The sequence below is a fragment of the Brachionichthys hirsutus genome, chromosome 16, assembly GCF_040956055.1.
Source record: "Brachionichthys hirsutus isolate HB-005 chromosome 16, CSIRO-AGI_Bhir_v1, whole genome shotgun sequence".
Classification (NCBI taxonomy): Eukaryota; Metazoa; Chordata; class Actinopteri; order Lophiiformes; family Brachionichthyidae; genus Brachionichthys; species Brachionichthys hirsutus.
The window spans coordinates 4,274,394-4,296,982 of NC_090912.1; the positions used below are offsets into that span (position 1 = coordinate 4,274,394).

Genomic DNA, 22,589 nt, shown 5'->3' on the forward strand with positions numbered 1-22,589 from the left:
TTAAAGAGCAAGAAAACAGCCTCTTCACTCTACTTTGAAAGGCTAAAAGCTCACTTTTTTCTGAATATCTGGGATCTTATCTCAGAGCAATTTTACTTTTTGCTATATGGAACATTTCGCCCCAAAATTTCTCCCAAACTACTGACTTTTTATTTTCTTTTTACCTCAGTGGAGTTAGGATTATCATAAAATGCCATTGTAAGTAATGCTGGCATTTAATAAATAAAACAATGAATAAAGTACATTTTGACTTGATGATGATGCTGGATTCAGGAAATCATCAATTTGTATATACATTATGTAGCAGGGCTACATGAATGTATGCCCAAACATTTCATCACAGTACAGTATGAAACGGGAAGCTTAAAATGATTCTTTATCTCTATGTATTTCCCCAGTCTAAGAGATTATTTGGCACATTTTGGTCTATTACAGTTCAAGCCACCCCTACCTCCAAACCCTCCCCCGTCAGAGTCCGTGTACACTGAGATTGACGATCGCCCCTACCTGGAAATTCTGCCAGTGGATGAGGATGACTCAATTGTGAGAGAGTTTGTGTTTTTGTGTTTCTACACTGAAATTAAGTAGATACAATTATTATTATTTTTTTAATTTGCAAACTTGTATGCCACAATTTGTTTTTGAGTCATGAATCCGTTTCTGTCAAACACAACCAGCCACCTGACAGGTCAAGTATTCGATCTGGGAAGAGTTTCCAGAGTGGCTTCTCTCGCAGACAGACCTTATCAGACACAGAGGTGAGGCTTGCATTTCCTGGAAAATGAAAAGTGAATGTTCACATTTAAATTATGGAAAATATAAGTTTGTCAAGGAGATTTTTTTTAATAAAAACTTTTCTTTCCACAATGTTTCCTGTCTGTTTTCCTCAGGACATCAATGTGATGTTGAGATGGTTGAAAAGAGTGTCGAGTAAGTACAACAGTCTGTTTTTGTGTGTTCTTTTCCACGGGTGTTCTTATTTCAATGTGTATTTACAGATTTTAATACGAATTTAAATACAATATTAAATCAATCTCTGCTGTCACTCCAAACAGATAACGATTTCATGAATCTGTCACTGTATGGCCTCAGCATAGAAGAAGAAATCAGGTAATCATATGAACAAACTATCATGAATGCCTCGTGAGAGAGAGAGAGAGAGAGAGAGAGAGAGAGATGACAATGGAAGTTAATGGGATAAACTATTTCAGAATTAAGATAAAGGTAAACTAATGATTGGGGGGGGGTCCGTCTCACTGTAGGTCCTTTCATGAGAGAGCCATGAATGTGAAAAAGGCCCTGCGTCTTTACAACTTTCTCATGATGAAGCGTCATGACAACCTGCAAGGCCTCATCACAGAGTTCACCTCCAGCTCCAACTACCTGGACAAGATGCGGAAAAAGAACAAAACCACTGCCATTGCTGGAGGAACAACAGGTGCCGTGGGAGGGGTGACGGCGGTGTTGGGCATCGCCTTGGCTCCTGTCACCCTGGGCGCCTCGTTAATCGTTACAGCTGTTGGTGCAGGCATGGTAGCGTCCGCTGGAGGTATGGGTGTCCACGCTACCAAAATGGCCAACAAGAAGATCGTGAACAGAATGGCAGTTGAGAAACTGGTGTACGAATATAAATCCAACATTATCGACATTGAGTATTGCCTGGATTTTATCCTCTCTGGGATGACTGAACTACGAAGGCACGACGTGGCCAGGCTGCAGAGGGCAGGAGCCGAGGCCGACGTGCTCAAGGTGGCACACCTGTCACAATTTGTACTGAAGAATTACACAGATAGGAAGAGTTCTGTTGCAAATTCAGCTGGGATGTCATCCGAGAGACTTCTTCAGGTTTTTTCCAAGGAACTGGATCAGTATTTCACAGACAAAGATGACCAGAAGCTGAAGAAGTCAAAAAGGAGCCGGTTTTCTGGCAGTGTGCGTATGCTTGCTGAAAATCTGCAAGTTGAACTAGATTACCTGAGTCAAATGTGGGAAATGTTAAGTTGAAGGAAATAACATTTTACCGGTTTGTGTGTGAGAGCAATATTATATGAAGTAAATGACATTTTGTATTTGTAAAAAACCTCACGTGCTGCTAGTTAGTATATGAGTAGTTGAAGAATGTTGCAATACTAACAATTAGAATTGTGATGAATATAACCTCACTGAATAATGAAAATCATTCATGAATAAAATAGCTTTGTAATGATTTTTAAATGCAGTAACTACTTTCTAGGACGACAACCATACATGTGCATCGCGAGAATGGGCGGAGTGATCGCGTGGGTACTGCGGAGGGATACATCCAGCGCAGGCCTTAGCTTTATATCAGGACTGAATCACAGCCTGCGCCATTTTCCGTTCCGAGGAACAACAAAGTGACGTCGCGGTTGAACATCGTTGTTTTTAGCCGACATGGCAGTGTGAAAGTGTGTCGCGACCCAGCCGCCACCAAAAACAGTGCATCCAGCCAGTGCACTGAGCCACTTCTTATTCAGCAACAATGTCGTGAGTATTATTGTGTTTTTCTTTTTCCGGTAGCAAAGACGATGGCAGGTCTCCGGCCTACTGCGGCCGCACGCCTTTAGCAAGCCCGACCTCATCGCAGGAAATTAAATTTGATAACATTTAGGATCAATCTGCATTATTACATTTGATTTGACGCTAGGTGGAACCACCAGTAGTTAGGCGAAGCGACTTACGGATGTATTTAAAATTAAACATCAGATGACGTAACACTTGACGATAAAAAAAAAAATGTCGGAGTGTCTGTATGTTTTGAATCAAATCTCTGCGTTCTCGCAAAGTAAGTGGCAAAGAAAACGTCATTAAAGGGTACTTTTGTGTCAAGACTTTGGCGCGGCAGTCGGAAAATGGTTTATTTCCTTTTAGTATCAAAATGGCGGCTGAGAACAAAAGTTAGGGCGGGACCCGCCGTGACGGGAAGAGACGGAATTACGTCACATTTACGCGACTGGTAGCCTGGAGCAGGTGTAATGTTGTTGTTTTTTGGAGACTATGAATTATCAGATTTTGTTAATAAAGTTACTGAAAAAAAGCAGGTGTAATGCAGTGTTGCGCACCAGATACTATTGTTACACAAATGCTACGCACCTGCTTTGAAAAATACATTTATATTGGCTATAATAGAAAGTATACTGACTATATTTTGACGTGCACATTCATTCATCAAAATGTCCCCCCCCCCCCCCCCCCAGGTCCTACGTGGAAACCCTCACCACTGCTGCTTTCAACAGCAATAAAGAGTTTGCTTCGGATCGCACTCCGTTTGTGACCAACAACAGCCACTATGACCATGATGATGACAAACTCACAGTTTGGCCTGGAAGACATGGAGGCCCTTCTCTGGGGACCTTCCTCTCCCATGGCTGATGCCATGGACTTCCTGTCTTCTCGCCCTGGCCAAGAAGTATTACGGGAAGGAGGAGGAACCTCACTGGATGAGGACATTTCACCCGTGTCACCCCTAACCACGTCATCGCTGTCTTCGTCCTCCTCTCCTCCTCCCTTCTACTCTCCACCCCCCTCACCACCGCCTGTCCTCCTCCAGGACGGCAAAGCCAAGACTGGGTCAGATCTGTTTTCCCTTCCTTGGTTGGGCGATACTGGTCAACTGAGACAGATTATCTCAGATAACTGCAAAGGTAATTAGTCTAAAGTACCTTTATGAATAAGTGTTTTTATATATATATATATATAATGTGTGTTAATATGTTTGGGAAAAGTCTCTTAATCTGCCTTTGCAACAAGAAAAGTGGATCCTTCATGTATCTGTCTTGTCTGCCTCCGCAGAGGACGTGTTCCCTGACCTGGACTGGATGGCAGAGAGGGTGGATCTGAGCGACTTTGACCTGGACACGCTCATCGGCTCCTGCAGTCCTACTGAAGAGCCCCCCAGCTCTCCAGAAGACCTCCTGGCTTCTCTTGATTGCCCTATGGAGCTTGACTCCCTCCCCCTGTCTTCTCTCTCAACTCCCGTGGTCTCTGTCCCTCTTCCAAGTGTCCCCTCTCCCCCTACCTCTACCTTGAACCCCCTTCCCTCCGTCTGTTCAGAACCGAGCAATACTGCGGCTGGGCCTGAATCCTACGTCGGTGAACGGGGTGTTCCCTCTCCTGCCCCGTGCATTCCGGAGCCGCAGCAGGAGATAGAAATAAAATCTGAGCCCGTGTCTCCAAAAGCGTCTTGCCCCTTGGTTGAGTCTCCCTCCTCCCCCGCCTACACCCTGGACCTGGGCAGTGAGGTGGATGTCTCTGACAGCGAGATGAAGCCCGTGGTTGTTTCTGTTGTCCCCTCCCAAGTCCAGAGACTTGTGGTCTCCCTTTCGCCTACCCGCATAGTCCTTGTGCTTGCTCCCAGAGAGGAAGTTGCAATCGCCACTGCCACCGTAACCACACCAGAGGCTGTTCATTCCTCCACTCCAAAAAGTTCCTTCAGAAGCAGGCCATATCCTGAGCCTGCATTTAAAGCTGGTTCAGACACCCCCTGTATCAGCGGCAAGTCCCTTTGGGGGACAGGTGGAGATGAGAAGCCTGCAAAGCTATCCAAGGCCAAAAAGATAAAGAAAATGGAGCAGAATAAGACTGCTGCTACACGATACAGGCAGAAGAAGAAATCTGAGAAAGAAGTACTGAGCGATGAGTACGCTATAGTGGAGAGGAGGAACATGGAGCTCACTGAGAGAGCGGAATCCATGGCCAGGGAGATCAAGTATCTCAAAGAGCTGATGGAGGAAGTTCGCCAGGCCAGCGCCAAAAGAGGTCTTAGTGCTGGCCCCTAGTGGCTGGGCCTAACAATGACTGTTAGGCTCACATGTCTTGGCTAGCCGCAATTATCTGTAAACGATATGTTGCGTTCACATAATATGTCGTGAATGTGCAGTACAGCAGATCATGTTCTAAACATTTACTTTTTAAATATCTACCTGGCATTAAAATATTAAATACTTCTGTGTGTACTGTGTAGAGTAGATTTATGGAAACAAGTATTTTCCCATTCGGTATGTTAAGTAGTGTGGTATTTCATGAAGTGTTTGTATATTTTACTACAGTTGGACCTTATTGACTTACCAGGAGATTGTATTCAAAAAAAATAATAATTTGTTAATCTCAAAAGTGAACCATCTGTATTCTGAATCTCTTAATAAAGAGTCTTAACCCGTATGTTGTCATTTGATGCAAGTCCTTCTGGGCAGTAGGAATACATTCTGATTGGATAGAATGCAAAAGTTGTTACTTAGATCTTTGTTGTTCCATGAGAGATGAAACTTTGGGGTTTTTCATATGAAAATGTGATCTGGCACTATGGAAATAAAATTGAATTGAATCTGGCCAGCCTTCCTGAGTCGGGCTTATCTTTATTTTTGGCATCTACTATACTTTAGCCCAGGGGTGTCATACGCATTTTCTCCAAGGGCCACATTAACATTATGCTTGCCCTCCAAAGGCCAAATGTGAACCGTAATACAGTAAAAAATATAACAATGTAAAGTCATTTAATGTAAACTCCTCAACTATTTTTTTATTTCACTCTTTAGCTGCCACAGTAATTACAATAAAATATTAAGTTTTGATATCACCTTTTTTCAAAAAAAGAAAGCCATACTGTAAATGAGAAAAATCATAAGTATGAACCAAAGTTTGTGATGGGAATAAATTAACACATCTAATAACGTGGAAAAGCTCCATTCAAATGCAATCATCACGCAGGAACAAAGATAATCGATACAAAATCAAAGCAAAACCAAAAAGCCACCACCTTGTCTTGTCAAAACCAACCGAAGTGGGAAAGATAAAGAAGATTCCCCGAGTCAATGCCGCGGAAAAGACGTCACTTTCAGGAGGAGTTTACATATGGACAGCTCCATATGTAGCCTATGGAGCTGTCCAGTGCTGATCCTGAGCGCCGTATTTATACATATGGCGCTCAGCAAAAATATCATCCAACACAAGTTATGGCATTAACTTTGTACAAAACTCTTTTGTCACAGTTGAGAGGAGCAGAACTGCAGAACAACCAACAAATGTGGGCTGTTAAGAACATGTGGGCCAGATTTGACAAAAACAAATGTCTTCACACAGCTCTCGCAGGCCACAAAAAAATGACTTGGCCCCTGGGCCTTGAGCTTGACATGTGCTTTAGCCTATCAATAAAACTAAAGCCTCCAGCAGATTAGAAAAAATAAATACGATGAAGCCAAAAATATGCAACAATATAACCATACCTTTTATTGTCGTCTGAGGATGAACAAAGTACCAATGGACGCAATCACCATTTAGGACAGACCACAAAGGAAGAAACGTCACTTTGGCTACGGTAAAGTGGCAGAACTTACACAGTGCAAAATGCCTCCTCAATATTAAAAGCCTACAATAGAACATATTTTACACTGTAAATATACACGGCTTGTACAATATATCCACAGATGAAGCGGGACTCAAAAGACTCCAGATGAATATCTGAAACATACCAAATCATCATGCTTGTCACATAAAGTGCTGGGGGGGGGGGTGGAGTCTACCTCGCTACATGAAGCTTTGGGAACGCATGGAGGAAGCGGCGTCTGGGTTTCTACGTCAAAATGAAATATCACAGCATGGCAGTGGTATCGGTCACATATTACATATGCTTTTATTTGCATTTTTCAGAGCAGAAAATGTATTTTTTTTATCAACCCTTTTCTTTTTTTTGCACTTTTATAGGGATAGCAGGAATTCCTCCGATGTACTCGCTCAGTCAAGTGTCCGAGGAATAAGAGCTGGAGGTTGCCTTCGACTTTATAGGCCCTCATCGATCTGCATGCGGTGTCTTTACATGCCTCTGAAGAGCTGAATATATAAATACTTAATGTTTTCACTAGTGATCAGGAACAGGGGGGGGGGGGGGGTCTCAGTGATGAAGCCGTGCTCCATCAGGCTATGTTATTTCTGCAGCATGCGAAAGCTCCGTGTAACCAGCAGTACTCCGCCTGTAACTCCCACTTTCACGCTTTGATGCTGAATGTACCCCCCCCATCAATAAGTGCATGATTTGCAAACAGTAAAGCCGAGCTAGCACAAGCGGTACCGCAGGGATCTGAGGCGGCATACAGTCCGAGCGCAGCCTCTCCTTCCTTGCTGCTGAGCTGCTCGTGTGCACGAATGCAACAACAGAGGATCACTGCATTTACTACATGAGACGGATTCAACTTATTAGTACTTGAGAACAAGAAAAGGAACCAACACGACTAAAATGCACCGGGTCGCACCTCCACCAAACTGAAGAACACACTCACAGAGAAACCCGAGTCTGATGAAGGGTGTGACTAATGTGTGTGTATTTGAGCTACCAGCACTCGTCAGCGTTCCTGTAAATAGGCCAGATATTGCCCTGGATGAGGCGTTTCGACTCTTACTCCCTGAGTGGAAATAAAAGCAGAATCAGAATGTTAACATAATTAGTGTGAAGAACAGTCAAAGACTTATCGGATGTTTCACGTCTGCTGCTCAAGACTGACCCTTGATCTGATGCGCAGACATTCCTGTTCACATTATCTTATTACTCTGCCCGTGATGTGACCTGGGATTGAATTAGTGGCCTTTTCATTTGACGTTTTCCTTTCAACCATTGATTTAAACTGAATAACAGGACGTCACCTGATGTGGAATGGAGTGGCAATATTGCTCGGTTCAATAGAATTTCTTGCATCGGCCCGACTTCCTCTTGGCCTTTCAATAACAGAGAGAATCCTACCACACACACGAGGACCATCAGACCACGCTAATCTCGAGTAACCATCTTTCGGTTTTGGACTTGCACAATAATCTTCGCTCTTCAGTGTTGAACAGGGTCTTCTTTTTTTTTTTTTTTTAGCAGCTGTTGATGTCCGTGTGCATGCTCGCCAAACGGGCTCTGACCCAAGAACATTTCTCCTCTTCTCGGCTTTGAGGAAAGCATCTTGAACACTTAGTCCCGGTCGTGCTCGTTTGTATTCAGTCTTGAGGCGAGCCGTAAAATTCTGTCTTTCACATTTCAACGTTGGAGCAGGATGTCTAGATGAGATGTCAGTTGCAGAAGAGGTGGACGCTCGGGCTCAGAACGAGGACAAACAGCTGGACCGCTTTGCTTTCTGTGCAGCTGCCTCACTGCACCTGGCATCCTCTGCAGTCGTCCTCGGGCTCGGTGTTGTCGGAGGAGTAGGAGCTCTCCTCGCTCACTGTCAAACGCAACACAGCCCCATTAGACACACGTACAGGATGAGACTCTCATGCAAAAACAAGACAAAGCCTAGAGGAACGTAAAGCTGTGTGACTTACACCACTCGGTCTGTATGGGGAGGAAAGCCTTGTCTCCATTCTCCCTGATCATCTCTTCTATCTTATCCAGGAGGACGGACACACTCCTGTCCATGCCAGGGGTCTTACTGTCCAGGACGTGGTAATAGTTCCCACAGAACTCCAGTAGTCTTTGGAGCTCCCGCCCACCCCTGAGGATATGCTCCTCAATCGGGGTGCGGCCCAGCCAGTCGCCGCAGCTAAACAGCACCATGGTGTGGAGACACGCGCCGTCACCAAACAGAGTCTCTATGTGGGCCAGCAGCGTTCGTCTCTTCCTGGCCGTGAGCGACGACACAACCGGGAGGACCAGCAGCAGGGTGTGAGGTCCCGGCCGTAAGAGGGCGGCGCCGCGCTGGGACTCCTGCCGGATGCGCTTGGGGGTTCTCCTGACTGAGAACCAATCCCAGCCCGGCGTATCGACGATGGTGACCCGACGGCCGGATACCAGAGCTTGTCTCCTGAGGCACAGCTCTGTCTCCTGGCCGGACTCAAAGTACCGGCGTCCCAGGATGGAGTTCCCCACTGAGCTTTTTCCAACGCCCTTCCAGCCCAACAGGAGCAGCCTCAACTCTTTGAAAGCCAAAGGACAGAGAGGGAAAGATCATGAAAGGATTAGACGTGGAGCGAGAGAGAGAGAGGGGGGGGGGGGACGGACTCTGAGGAACATCATCATCATCACTACCTCCCACCATTTGGCGCTTGTTTCTAATACATAATGTAATCTGCCTCTTCTAATCCCTCACCCAGGCCATAGTAGATTACAAGCGCGGACCGACCGACGAACAAGCCGTTCCGCAGAGCACAAACTCTGACGCTGCGTATCCAAGGAACAGCAATGTGGCAGATTTTCACGTCGCGTCTCTCCTTCCCTAGCGTGACTCGTTCACTTAGCTCCTCCGTACCTCTGGGAGGTCCTCCAATCATCTGCTCCCGCTGCCTGGCATGCTCCTCCATCCTCATCCTCTCCTCCTCCAGCGCTCTCCGGGCCTGCTCTTCCTCCAGCAATATCAACTCATTCACCTCAAAGTACCAGCCTGAATAGCAGCGACAGCGAATCATTCATTGGCAACACAAAAGATCCCGCCGTCATTATTGAACCGCAGCACGGGGGGGGGAGGAAGCAATATGACAAACCTTGGTTGTCAGTGATCATTTCCTCCACCTTCTCCATCAGCTCTGGCACCTGCGTGTTGTCCTCTGTGTCTTTTTGAGTGTTGTCAAAGGCGTGGTATCTGCGAGATGGGGGGGGGGAAATAAAAGTTGACTTTCAAAGGGGCACGCCACCAATTTTCCGGGTGAAGCTCAATTGAATTTGTCAGGGGAAGATGTCTCCGTCTGTTCCTCTGAAGGCGAAGGAAGCTTTACAAAAATAACCCTGATGAAGTCATCAGGGTTCAACTTTCACTAAATATCTGGCGAGTCCATAGACTTTAGCTCTAAATCGCTGGAGAAGACTTAATTCAAGCAACGTTTAAGGCATCAGATGAGGACAGATGCAGGGTGGAATGACGGCTCTGAGTCATGGAGGGCAGAACCATCAATGTGAGATTAGGGCTCGTTTCATTTCTCAAGCTTGAAGCCTTGAGATCCGTTTGACGTGCAATCAAACGGCGTTGCACGAGTTAATTTGGTTATTCCACTCAGGTTATTCCCCACTTTCCCAGACTTCTTAAGACGCTTCTACGTGCTGTGTTCCTGTAAAAAAAACATTTCATTTCTTCATTTAGAAATCTGGCTTTTCGTGCAAGCGAGAGGAAGAGAGAAGGAGAAAGCGCAAAGGGAGAGAGAGAGAGAGAGAGAGAATGCAAACACGGTACCTGCTTCCACATCTCTCCACCAGCCACTGCAGGGCCTCTCCAGTGGTCGCTATGTGCTCCTCTATGAACACGCCTTTGGGGAGCTTGTCCACCCCGGTGAAAACGACCATGGAGTACCTCCAGGTTCCTCCGCCCAGGGCCCCCAGCTGCTCCTCCGCGGCCCTCCTCTGAATGTCGGTGAAAGGTTGGGTGACCGACACCATCAGCAAGATAGCATGGGGTCCGGGGGGGCAGAGGATGGCACCCATGCACGGCCCCTCGCTGTCCAGGCTTGGCGGGGGCTGCGGCGGGTTGTCAGACTCGGCACCAGGGTTGTCATTGCTGCCGCTTTCACTGTTGTCTTCCGGGCTGCTGCTGGGGATGGCCCACGGCGGGGTGTCGACCACGGTGACCCGGCGGCCATAGATCTCTGTCTGGCCCACGTTGCTGTGGGTCGTCTCGGTCCCAGAGTCAAAGACCTCGTCGCCAAGGATGGTGTTGGCCGTAGAGGTCTTTCCAGACTGTGGACCACCCATGATCAACAGCCGGCGCTCAGGCGGGTGCCGGCCTCTGGGCTCGCCTTTTCAAACAGAGGAAGAAAAGATGAAGGGTTGGTTTGATTCTGCGAACTCCTGCCGATGCCTCCTGTTTGGTCTGTAAATGACGATCTCATCACAAAGATCCCTCACGGATAAATAGGAACGGTACCGTCCTTGTGCCTGAGAATAAATCCTGACCCCTCTCCTATTGAACTCACCCTTCCTCTTCCTCTCACCCTTTCCTAGCATGCCTCCTCTTTGCTTTCTCCCGTGGTTAGGGAGGAGAGGAAATACGGAGGCCTTGGAAAGTAGGACGGCGTGCAGATAGGATGTGCTTTACTTTGACTAAAAGAGGAAGGAGGACACGTGTCTCAATAACAGCACAGAAGAATGCGGCTGCTTAGGGGACAGTCAGAGGACTGATGTCGATCCTGGGCAGATGAAAGCGTGCGAAATGAAGCAGGAAGCTTGTGATGAAATCCCCCCCCCCACGCTCCTCGATGACGCCGTGTGGGCTGCTAAACACGGGAAGTTAACCCAAGCAACACTTTAAGTACTGCTGATGCTGATGAGCGAACGTGAAACGGCTGTTCTGCCCCCGGATGCTGCCCGACAACTGTCACCAAGTGGGGAATAATACGCAGCTGGGTTTGCAGCAAAGGATGAGAGCCTACTTACCGGTGTCAGAGGCAGAGGACACAGCAGCCATCTTGTGTGTAGAACCTCTGGCTTCCTCCTCCTCAGCCCCCCTCCTCCTCCTCCTTCTCGCCTCCACGGTGGTTTGGTCTTCTTTGCCTCTTCAGAAAGCCACGGATCCTGCGTGGTGTGCAAAAGGCTGGCTGCTCAAATGCGTCCTGGCTCTCTCTTTGCCTCTCACCCTCATTCTACTGCAGCGGAACGCACTCGCTCTTGCTGTCTACCCCTGCCTCCCTCACTCTCCACATACCTCCTCTGCCATTCAGCTTCTTCTCCCTCCTATTCAATCAATTATCTTCCACACCTCCTCCAGCGCACTGTGGGTCTTTTCCGTCCTCTTGCCTCTGACGTCTCTCCGCTTTGCCTTGTCTCCCAGTGCTCCTTCTTCTTCTTCTTCTTCTTTTTTTTATCTATCCAAGCAGAAGGGAAAGATTGTGCAATGCAGGATACTGGAAGCCAAATACATCCCTAATGCCGCAGCTCCATTTTTTTTAAAGGCAAAACAGAGAACGCTGTACCCCCCCACTTGCTTGTATTGTACAGCAGCAGCAGTGTGGCACGATAAGCAGACTGCAGTCAGAGGAGAGAAAGATGGATAGACACAGAGAGAGAGAGAGAGAGCGAGTGGGAGGGAGGGAGAGAACTCTCTTTTCTGTTTACAGCTGGATGTATTCCCCAGCTGCTGCATCATGCACAAACACAACTATTTATATGCGGCCTGCAGACACAATTGCATTGTATTATTGTACGGCAGGGAACCTCTGCACGAACACATTTAAATACTGATGGGAGGCAGATCTTACATAATGCATAAAAGCTCCTATAAATAGCAGAGATTATCTAAATTGCATTGAATCCTTCAAACGTAATCATTTTTAGTTGTGGATGCATCACAAAGATGTGACGACGAACCGTAGAAATAATACAGGATGAATCACAAAGAAATGTCTGAGCTCATCCTTGGCTTGTAATCAATTACAATCTATATAAGGCAAAGATGCATTCAGGGTCCCAAGGACATATGAGCCACGCCAAAGCCCAGCAGGGTGCGCTCTAAATAAAGAGCAACCTTTACTGATAGATATTGACGTTTATTATTAGGGGCGATGGTGCAGGTGGTTGAGCGGGTCCGTCCTATGAGCAAAAGGTCGGCGGTTCGAATCTCGCACATGCGCAGACTGGTTGTGTCCTTCCTTAGGCGAGACACTTCAGCCACTGTGTGCACAGATAATAATGCACAATGTAAAGCGTGTCAGATAAGCGCTTTATAAAACCCGTCAATTATTATTGTTATTTATTTGTGTATCTTCAATCATTTTAACTTGCTTTTTAGCCCTTTAACAAACAGTTTAAGGGGCTGCCGTACATCGTCATCATTAGGCCGCACGTCGACACGCGGTGTCGTAAAAATGCTGAAAAGCTGTAGCAGACGCCGAAGTTGACGGCGCTGCCAGGGGAAGCTAAGTGCGGAGGAGCGTTCTTAGCTTCTAAACCTCGACTTGGCAGACATGGAGGCGGCGGAGGAGTTCATGAAGTACCGCTCACCGCTGGTGTCCAGGTACGCTAGCAAGGAAATGGCCTTCAACTTCAGCGACACCAAGAAGTTCTCCACTTGGAGGAGGCTGTGGATTTATCTGGCCAAGGCTGAGAAGGTTTGGAATCGGCATGACACCCGCACCAGTCTTTCAAATATTAAGTGTCGTGCATGATCGTACATTTGCTTTCATTGTGTCTGTGCAGAAGATTTTGTGTTGTTGTTTTTGTGTCTGCACAGCGAGAGCGATTATCTTTACATTCAGGTCCCTCTTGACTCCCGAGTCCACATTCCAGGTCAGAGTTGATGCAAAATACAGATTTTTGCAGTTGCTGGTGATTTTCAGAAACACGTGTCTGGAGCTAAACTTTAAAGCTAAACATGCGCTCCTAATAGTTCTTCTGTTCTTCTGAGTGATTTCAACATGTGTCTTAATAAACAGGGATGGGGGGGGGGGGGCGGTGTTGACATACCCTCCCTCACATGGATGTTGTCCCATGACCCGATCCAGGATGGATCAGAGTCCATCGTTTCTTCATTTCCTGTCTTTTGATGGGTTTGTCAGGGATCTCACTTTGCAATATTTTGCCCATTGTGCAGCTAGTGAAGCCTGTGCACGCGCCTGTGCACGCGCCTGTGCACGCGCCTGTGCACGCGCCTGTGCACGCGCCTGTGCACTTTGTGTCTGAAAATAGCCTGCAGTGAATGTCACAGTAACAGGAGACCTCCTCCAGAGGGGCTGCGTTTTGCATGGACGGAGCCCCGTCCAGACTAACCCCTCGAGTTCTCCCTCAAAGTAACATTTCATGTGTTTAACTTTCCTCTGCGTGGAATCTGCTCGCACACTGTCTGATCTTCGACATGGCAGCACTGTCGCGGTCAAAATCTCATGACTCCAGTCTCGTGAGGAAGAGCAGGCTGCCTGTCTACACAAACAGTCATGTGGCGTGTCCAAATTGCACACGTGCACGCACACACGGGTTGAGCCCGATTCGTTTCGGTATTCATTGAACTCCGGTCGTTTTCCGTTCCAACATCTGTTCATGCATTTTATGTCAACCAAAATTCCCCAAAAAGACAAATCTTTAAAGAATGTTCAGAATTAGCCAAGAGGTCATTTATCTCGTGTTGAATTGCTCTGTAAGGGGGCTGTTATTACTGTTGTTATTACTGTTGTTATTACCATTGTTATTCCGTAGAGAAACCTGCTTTCAAATGGCCTTTTTAACATTATTTGCGGCTCATCTTAATTGAGCAGCAATATTAAGTGTCATACACTATTTATAAACTTTTCTAAACGCCTCCTCTTCCCTTCTCTCTCCCGTCTTCATTGCTGTCTTCCTCAGGCTCTGGGTCTACCCATCACAGCTGCCCAGATTCTGGAGATGGAGGGCCGTGAAAACGACATAGACTTTGCCATGGCGGCTGAAGAGGAGCGCAAGCTCAGGCACGATGTCATGGCCCACGTTCACACCTTCGCTCACTGCTGCCCCGCCGCCGCTCCCATCATCCACCTCGGTGCCACGTCCTGTTACGTGGGAGACAACACTGTAATATTCATGTATTTGACGACCTGATCAATAATCTCACATTTTTTTCTCCAGATTGTCTGGTTTAAAAAGCCCAAAACAATTTCAATCTCTAAACTCTAGCATCTCGTTGTGTTCTCCGTCCTCAGGATCTGATTGTCCTGCGCGACGGCTTTGACATCCTCTTACCGAAGGTGAGGCTCGGCTGTTAGCCTCTTTAGCTTTGCCTCAGCTGCGTGGGAATAGATTTCTGTGAAATGTTTTGTCGCACAGAGCTGAGCTAAGCTCGTTGACGTTGCGACGGTTGCGCGTTCCACTTCCACAGCTGGCCACGGTCACGGACAGGCTGGCGATCTTTGCAGAGAAACACGCTGATCTCCCCACTCTTGGCTTCACGCACTACCAGTGAGTCTGAGCACATCTGCCTCGTGTGGCACGCCTCCCTCCGCCCCCTCTTCATGCTCCTCCTCTGCCTCCAGGCCTGCCCAGTTAACCACAGTGGGGAAGCGGGCATGTCTGTGGCTGCAGGACCTGACGATGGACATGCGCAACCTGCAGCGAGCTCGCGATGACCTGCGCTTCCGGGGGGTCAAAGGCACCACTGGCACCCAGGCCAGCTTCCTGCAGCTCTTTCAGGGGGACCACGCTAAGGTGGGGATCCACCAGGAATTGGGTTTTGCAGGTGGCGATGGATGGAGATGAGTTCACAGTTCAATCCTTTTTTTTTTTTTTTTTATGCCACTAGGTGGAAGAGCTGGACGGAATGGTGACGGAGATGGCTGGCTTTAAAAAGTACGTTTCCTGCCAAACAAGTCTGTCTTGCTTTGCTGCCAGCCTGATGTGCTGCTCGTCCGCTACACAGAGCCTACCTGGTGACTGGACAGACGTACAGCCGTAAGGTGGACATAGACTGTCTGTCCTGCCTGGCCAGTTTGGGAGCTTCTGTCCACAAGGTGAGCTGCAGGGGCTGGAGACGGAGACGTGCTGCCACCTAGTGGTGTGTTATAGTAACGTGTAAACACTGTGACGTATCTCGTGACTAGAATGTTATAAAACTACTACAAAAAGTGTTTTGATGTACATTTAATGTATTTACATTTTTTGTCTAAGGAGCATTTTGTTTTATTTAAACCTTACACTAAATATATTCTTTCACAGTTACAGACCCCCCCCTCCCCAGATTGGTGAAAACGAGTTACAGATTTTTGTCTGATGAAGGTGCCAGATGTCGATCTTTACGCTGACCTGTTTAATCTCTAGATCTGCACAGACATCCGTCTGCTCGCCAACCTGAAGGAGATCGAGGAGCCTTTTGAGAAAGAGCAGATTGGTAATTTCGCTCTCCTCGCGCGGTTCAATCTCATTCAGATGAAGACACCCAAAGACATTTTATCCTGTGGCGCCAGTGAAGACGCACTGTATGCAGGCACGACCTGAGTCTTTCTGTCACAGGTTCCAGTGCCATGCCCTACAAGAGGAATCCCATGCGAGCGGAGCGCTGCTGCAGCTTGGCACGACATCTGATGGCGCTGATGGCCGACCCGCTGCAGACGGCGGCCGTCCAGTGGCTGGAGAGGACGCTGGACGACAGCGCCAACAGGTCTCATACACACACACACACACACACATCAACCTAGTCTTGAAATGTTAATGTATATCAAGCCCAGCTCCTCCTTTGTCCTGTGCGCAGGAGGATCTCTCTGCCGGAGTCCTTCCTGACGGCGGACATCATCCTCAGCACCCTGCAGAACGTCACAGAAGGACTGGTGGTCTACCCTAAAGTCATAGAGAGGCACATCCGCCAGGAGCTGCCCTTCATGGCCACAGAGAACATCATCATGGCCATGGTGAAGGCTGGAGGGAACCGACAGGTACTTGGGTTTGTTTAATGCCTGCAGTGTGAAAAGCTGTAATCGGCTCTTGTGGCTAAGAGAGACTCTTTTTTACCTCCTTTAGGACTGCCACGAAAAGATCCGTGTTCTGTCCCAGGAGGCGGCAGCTGTGGTCAAACAGGAGGGCGGCGATAATGACCTGCTGGCCAGAGTCCAGAAAGACCCCTACTTTGCCCCTATTCTTGGGCAGCTGGAGGCCATTCTAGACCCCAAGACCTTTATAGGCCGAGCTCCCGAGCAGGTATAACTTCCATCCTGCTGCAGTTATCCCTCTGCATACATAGAAACCTGCTAGCGCTGGAATGCAATGCTCTATTCTTTGTCCTCTGCCCTGTCCAGGTGGGCAGGTTCCTGTCTGAGGAGGTGCGCCCCGTGCTGGAACCGTATCAATCCAAGATGAACGCCACGGTGGAGCTGGAGCTCTGACACGGACACAGACGGGCAGTGAAGAGAACCGATCGTCAGGGTGGCGTATCGCTTCACTCGGAATCAATCCTGGAATGGTTTCTATAGCGTTAACATGTCACACAAAGTCATACTCGACACAGTGGTGCATGGTTATGAATAAAACTGGTAATAAATTATGCCAATAATAAATCATTTTTATTGACTGGCACCAAAGGTCAAACACAACGCACACATTGTTTTGTTTTATTTTAAACCTGCTTTAGCGATATTGACATGCTGACTAAATACATGGGTGAATTATTACCGGTAATCCAAACATTTCTCATTAATCCTGAAATGGTCTGAGGCTCTGCTCGGCCGTTAGAACTGAAAGCACGAGGAACTTCAGGAAGCTGCTGAGAGCGTTCAGACTTGTGGGTTCGTTTTCAGTTGACTGAAAGGAAAAGGTAAACCGCTGAGGAGGGGACGCGTGTCCTGCTGTCAACAGAGATATGGTAGTAAATCTAAAAAAATAGGCTCAAAGTCCAGCTCAGCCAATCAGATTGCTACTGTAGTAGTGCACAACGATTGCATTTCGACCTGCAACCCGTCCCTCCTCAGCAGACAGTGAGTATACTTAAACGTGCCTTCTATTCCTAACAGAACTTTAACAGAACTAAAAGTTGTTCCTTTACGTGTGACCGCTTTGTTCTGGAAGGCAGTGGTAGCTGTTTCCCCTCTGTGGAACTCCTGCAGCAGCTGCGTTACAACATGTGGCTGTGGGCATTGCTCCCCGTCTGCCTGGCTGTGTTTGGAACTGTGGGAATCTGGACAGTGTGAGTGTTCGTCCTCCACATGTCTTCTGGTTGGTTCCTGCTCTTGTCTTTTTTTACGATCCAAAGTCATTAAAAAGAAGAAAATCCCCAAACATGACCTTTATTTCACTGCCGATGCTTTAGGCAGCCCTCAGAAGTGGAAATATGTTTTCTGTATAAAAGGAATCAAAGTACTGTCTATCAATTGATAGAGGAGTGTTAAGGAGTGACTCGTTAATCATTTATATGTATAAATTACGTATTCCTTGTTCACATTGAATGGTTTCATTTCTACAGCAGCAGAAGGTTGAAAATAACTAGGCCATAAAAAGGCACTTTAACTTTAGAAATAATAATAAAATATACATACACCATTCGCTACGAAATAAAAATAGTAATAAATATGACAAAACTCAATACAGCTGTGTAATCATGTCTTTTAAAATATATCAGGTTTAGAAACCTCATATTCCATGATAACGTGGTCATAGAAAATCATTAGTCATAGCCCTCAAACGCTCCCATGTAAATCTGCAGACATGTCGAATTAAGGCGACTCCTTCTCTTTGGAATTCACAAAGAGCTCCCGCTTCGCATTTCTTGCATTAGGTTTGCTGTGGCTGTAGCGAATGAGTCGGTCAACCTCACGGAGGGAGTCCCTTTCATCAGGTGGGTGCTCTGCCCGGAGAGATGGGGAAGCATCCCCACTGAGCAGCTGACAGCCATTTTCTCGCTCTCCCCTTCAGTGAATGTGGCACTTACAACCCTCAGAGCTGTCTCTTCTCTCAGATCTGCAACATCTGCTCCGTTTTGGGTAACGCGGCCGGAAAGACATCTTTACTAGGAGACAGTGACGGCCTAACTTCTGTCCGTTGTCCCTCTGCTCCTTGTGAACCTGCTCCACCTTTCATTTATAACCCCCCAGATTATTATAGTAGCATTGGACACATGCCTGGATGGATTCTTTGACGGTGTTGCTCCTTCTAATTTTCCTTTCATCTGTGCGTCTTTCAGCCTTGTGGATCGTGGTGATCCGCTTTCAGCAGGTGAGGGATTTTGGCAACCATGGAAAGGCCAACATTGCCGGTATTGTTTTGGGATTCATCTCCTGTATAGGAATCTCTCTCCTTGGTAACTTCCAGGTATCAAATATTACTATTAATACTTTAGCAGTAGCCCTGTTCTTCCTAAATGCATCTCCACTCTGTGCTCTCCACTTAGCAATCGGTCCTGGAGAAGATTCATCTTCTGGGAGCATTGCTGGCCTTCTTCCTCGGCCTGGCTTACTTCTGGGTGCAGCTGTTTCTGACGTACCGGGCTCAGCCGTCCAAAGGCCGATGCTACATCGGGCCTGCCAGGGCGACTGGCTGCATCCTCTGTACCGTCCTGGTCATCCTTAGTATCCTTCTCGTCTGTGTGATGTAAAGACAAATGCTATGGGAAGTTTTTCTTCTTCTTTGCATTTATAAAACATTTGGCTGAAAACGCTGTCGTTTGTACGTCAGGCCGTTGGTTAACGGTTTATCCTTTCAAAAACCACAAAACAAGACCTCATTATGCAGCAACTCTGTGCATGCATTGATTTACTGTTTAGTACTGCGGTACAGCCCTTGACTGCTCTCCCCTCCTTCAGTGGTCGTCCTCCTCAACATGGGCTATCGCTCCGAGTCTGCTGTGTGTGAGTGGGCCTTGGTCATGGTGTTCTTCTGCCTGTTCGGCCTCTTTGCAGAAGAGTTCAGACGCATCGACTGCCACCAGCTCACTGTACAGAAATTCTATAGTTCATAGGAATGATCTGTGGCCCGCCTCAGCAGATGGCCCAACACGTGCACACGTGCACATTGATTGAGAGCATGTAACCTTTGTGGGCTTTTGCTGTTCCCATATTGTCTTTACAGTAGATTCATAATGCATGTCTCAGTGTCTGCACTGGTGCTTTGTTGGTTTGAGCTGTTATAGGGGAAATGTTCTTGTTCCTAGAGACCCTCTATTTAGCATTTTGACATGTTTGGAGCCTAACCCTAACCCTTGGACCTTTTTCTATCATCTTCCCACTGTTTAAGAAAAAAGAATGTTAACTTATTTTTATTTCAATCATATATGCTGAGTATCGCTTTTATGGTTATATTGTTGTCCAATTATGGAATTGTAGTAAAAAAAAAAGTCAAGGAAAATGATCCCTGTAATATTCAAAAGCACAAAGAGATATCTGGTTTGTATTTTTGGACCCCAGAATTTATTTTACTCACGGTGTTGATTTGTCTGTAATTAAGTTAACATTTTTAAGCTCATAAAGCTTGTCTTGGTACATACGATAATGTAATAAATATTCACTAACACATGGTGGCACCATTCGCCTGCCACACACTTTTCCAGTCTTCTATTCAATAGTTTCCATTTTAATGAAATACTACATTTAAAAAAAATCATTCATTCATGTGTATATGTCAGTATGTTTTTTGACACAATAAACCATATCACTCCATCCTCAGCATGTTATTCTGTACAGCATGTCGTCATCTTTGTGTGTGTTGTCATGCGAACAACAGGAAAAGTCTGTTCTCTTTCTCCTTCATTCTCCACCTGTCAGCTGGACATTACAACAGAGGAGGGAGGGATGAAGGGAGTTATGCACCTTCTGACAGAATAAGAACTGTTACCCACCATTTTTAAGGCGCTTTATTTAGAAAGATTTGGAAAAAGCCATTCATGCAAGCTTCTCAGGATGGTTGCGGCTTCCAATTCACATGAGGTTCGAGTGATAAAATGTCATTTTCTGCAACACTACAGACCTATTCTCAATCTTGCACATTGGTATTGCCCTTCGCATCAACAGTGTTGGCCAGCAGCGGCGCTGTGGAGTGATTCTGGCTGGTTGATCGTGTCGCTGATGGGAGAACGGATCTCTGGTACCATGCCAACATGCTTTTGGGAGATGCGTCTCATTTAAACAGAGGATCTACATTCAGCACAATTTATCAGGGTTGTTTGAGATGGCCCGAAACAATGGCGCTCTCACAGCAACGCAGATAGAGGGAGAGGTCCTACGCTTGGTTCTGGTTCTCACACAAATCCAAAATGTCTGTTTATTGTTGTCTTGACTTTAATTGCATTTTGTGATCAGGTCTTTATTTCTGTATATGGATCTGAGTGATATTGTTGCAAAATGATTGCATCCACGCACGCAAGAGATGGGAAGACTAGGCCCCTAGTGTCCCACTATGTTCTGACAGCATTCTTTCACATCCATCGGCGGGGGGTAGGTGGGGTGGGGTGGGGTGGGGGCTTTGATGATCGGGCACAGGGATCAGAAGGACGGCTTGGAATTTTACTGTGAATCTTTTATGAGTGCTGTTGGTTGTTTCTGCTGCAAACTGCATGCAGCTTGTATGTCGTTTGACTGAACAATGCTGCATCGGGTCCCTGATAGGAGTGTTTACTGCATCTTATTGGTAACATTAGCTTCAACTCACATTTGGCAGATGGACAAACTTCAACCAAAATCATGATTAAGGAGAAATTGGTGTCTTCTACATTGCCTAAAAACGGATGAACCAAAAGAGAAAATGAAAAGCGTTTGCTACCTTGTCAGTTAAAATGACTGAAATATTTGTGAAATGTAAAGGACATGGACTTCAGAGGGAAAGCATGGGCGCCAAAATGCTATTAGCCCTGCTGTTTTCATTAGTGGGTATGAAAGGCCTCTGATAAAATAATAAAACCACATTCAAGGACTGGGAGGCCTTTGATTTAAATGTCAGAAAGAAAGTCTGGATTCTCTATAGGAGTGCAGGAGAACATGGTTCATGTGACGCCTGTCTTGTTGCTTTTGACTGAGATTCAAGAAGGAGGTAACAGCAGACATGCTCGCCCGGCCTACAACGTAATCTCTTCCAAAACCTGCTCCACACAATTAGCCAATGCTTTCCGATCATGCAGCGTGCAGCGGTCACCTCCGAGTTCACTATCAGACATCGGAGTAACAGTAACGTGCGTCAGCTCTTATCATCCGAGAGCCAAATCCTGCACATTCCAGCTCCATAGAGGCCGCAAGGCAGCTGGATTGGCCGATGCGGAAGACTTGGACCGGACGGGGAGTTAAGTGTCGGGGGGGAGTACAGTTGGTGAGTGGGAGACGAAGAGATGGAGGGGTAATGACAGGACGGGAATGAAGCAGAAGAGAGATGGGATTGTCCAGGAGAGATCCGCAGAGCGATAGAGGGACCTTGAGACGGCGAGAGAGTAAAGATGAACTGTGATAGAAACAGAAAGGCGGAAAGAGGAGTGGGCACCAGCAGCCGTGATCTCGCCCTCCTCTCCTCTCCTTTGACACGGGCTTCCAGAAAGCTGCCCTTTTGCTGAGAAATGCCAAGCACAGCGCATTCCACAGGCCGCACAATCGCCCTCCCTCGTCTCAGCTGCACAGCCTCAATCAGACAAGGGATAATGATCTAATTAGGCTGGCTGGCGCAGACAGGCAGCCTCAGACGGTGTGTTGGTGTGCCATATTTACGTTATCAGACAATGAAGAGAGCCTGGTTTTATCGGAGAAGGCAGAACTCTGCGCGCGCGTGTGTGTGTGTGGGACGGTCCAGCTGCAGCACTTAGGAGCAGATTGTCATGATAGAGAAGAACGGGTTGATAGGATGGGATGACCTTCAGCCTGTGGCCAGCCCAGATCAGGGCCTGTATTGTGGCTTCGTTTTGTTGTGTGTGTGTGTGCTTAGATGTGTGTGTGTGTGTGTGTGTGAGAGAGAGAGCACGTGCTCCAGAAGATGTAAACTGACACAAATCAGTTTTTGACAGATCACCATGGAACTGGGTGGAAGCGCTGTTCACCGGTCAAGAAAGGAATCAATGAATTTTGAGTAAAGGATGCGGGTCCGACTTGCTTTCAGTATCTTGATGGGAAAATTGGAACAATTTCATTCCTTTTTTCACCTTTTCCACAAACCAACATTTCATTTATTTGTTGTTTGATTCATTTGCTGAGCGACTCCCTGATGCGCCCCTGCAGAAGTGGCCCTCCCCCTGGACTAAACGGCTGCTGCCTGAATCCAAAAGCCAAAC

At 47.0% G+C, this 22,589-nt stretch overlaps 5 protein-coding genes and 1 long non-coding RNA gene across 6 annotated transcripts; 4 read left to right on the forward strand and 2 right to left on the reverse strand.

The window, feature by feature from the left end:
* Window positions 1-1,255: 1,255 nt before the first annotated feature.
* On the forward strand, window positions 1,256-2,155 carry LOC137906134 (apolipoprotein L domain-containing protein 1-like). The gene has a single exon (XM_068750440.1). The coding sequence runs from the start codon at window positions 1,282-1,284 to the stop codon at window positions 2,002-2,004; it is 723 nt and encodes a 240-aa protein (XP_068606541.1). The 5' UTR covers window positions 1,256-1,281; the 3' UTR covers window positions 2,005-2,155.
* A 212-nt stretch (window positions 2,156-2,367) lies between these two features.
* atf4b (activating transcription factor 4b) lies at window positions 2,368-5,345 on the forward strand. The gene is made up of 3 exons (XM_068749971.1): window positions 2,368-2,505; window positions 3,216-3,662; window positions 3,811-5,345. The coding sequence occupies exons 2-3, from the start codon at window positions 3,308-3,310 to the stop codon at window positions 4,794-4,796; spliced, it is 1,341 nt and encodes a 446-aa protein (XP_068606072.1). The 5' UTR covers window positions 2,368-2,505; window positions 3,216-3,307; the 3' UTR covers window positions 4,797-5,345.
* A 2,791-nt stretch (window positions 5,346-8,136) lies between these two features.
* On the reverse strand, window positions 8,137-11,375 carry si:dkey-110g7.8 (GTPase IMAP family member 8). Its single transcript, XM_068749929.1, has 6 exons — window positions 11,345-11,375; window positions 10,149-10,707; window positions 9,466-9,563; window positions 9,234-9,365; window positions 8,311-8,901; window positions 8,137-8,210 (listed from the first exon to the last, which is right to left on the reverse strand). Exons 1-6 carry the CDS (start codon window positions 11,373-11,375, stop codon window positions 8,137-8,139), a joined length of 1,485 nt encoding a protein of 494 aa, XP_068606030.1.
* Window positions 11,376-12,794: 1,419 nt separating this feature from the next.
* Window positions 12,795-16,950, forward strand: adsl (adenylosuccinate lyase). The gene is made up of 12 exons (XM_068749594.1): window positions 12,795-13,014; window positions 14,243-14,446; window positions 14,575-14,619; window positions 14,751-14,830; window positions 14,905-15,076; window positions 15,171-15,217; window positions 15,288-15,378; window positions 15,686-15,755; window positions 15,878-16,025; window positions 16,116-16,296; window positions 16,382-16,558; window positions 16,657-16,950. The coding sequence occupies exons 1-12, from the start codon at window positions 12,871-12,873 to the stop codon at window positions 16,741-16,743; spliced, it is 1,446 nt and encodes a 481-aa protein (XP_068605695.1). The 5' UTR covers window positions 12,795-12,870; the 3' UTR covers window positions 16,744-16,950.
* LOC137905363 (uncharacterized) lies at window positions 14,274-14,751 on the reverse strand. The gene is made up of 2 exons (XR_011105858.1): window positions 14,615-14,751; window positions 14,274-14,424 (listed from the first exon to the last, which is right to left on the reverse strand). It is a non-coding gene; the product is annotated as an uncharacterized lncRNA (long non-coding RNA).
* Window positions 16,951-17,071: 121 nt separating the features above from the next.
* tmem150b (transmembrane protein 150B) lies at window positions 17,072-19,343 on the forward strand. The gene is made up of 6 exons (XM_068750280.1): window positions 17,072-17,540; window positions 18,129-18,188; window positions 18,266-18,333; window positions 18,534-18,661; window positions 18,741-18,918; window positions 19,153-19,343. Exons 1-6 carry the CDS (start codon window positions 17,476-17,478, stop codon window positions 19,305-19,307), a joined length of 654 nt encoding a protein of 217 aa, XP_068606381.1. The 5' UTR covers window positions 17,072-17,475; the 3' UTR covers window positions 19,308-19,343.
* Window positions 19,344-22,589: the final 3,246 nt, after the last annotated feature.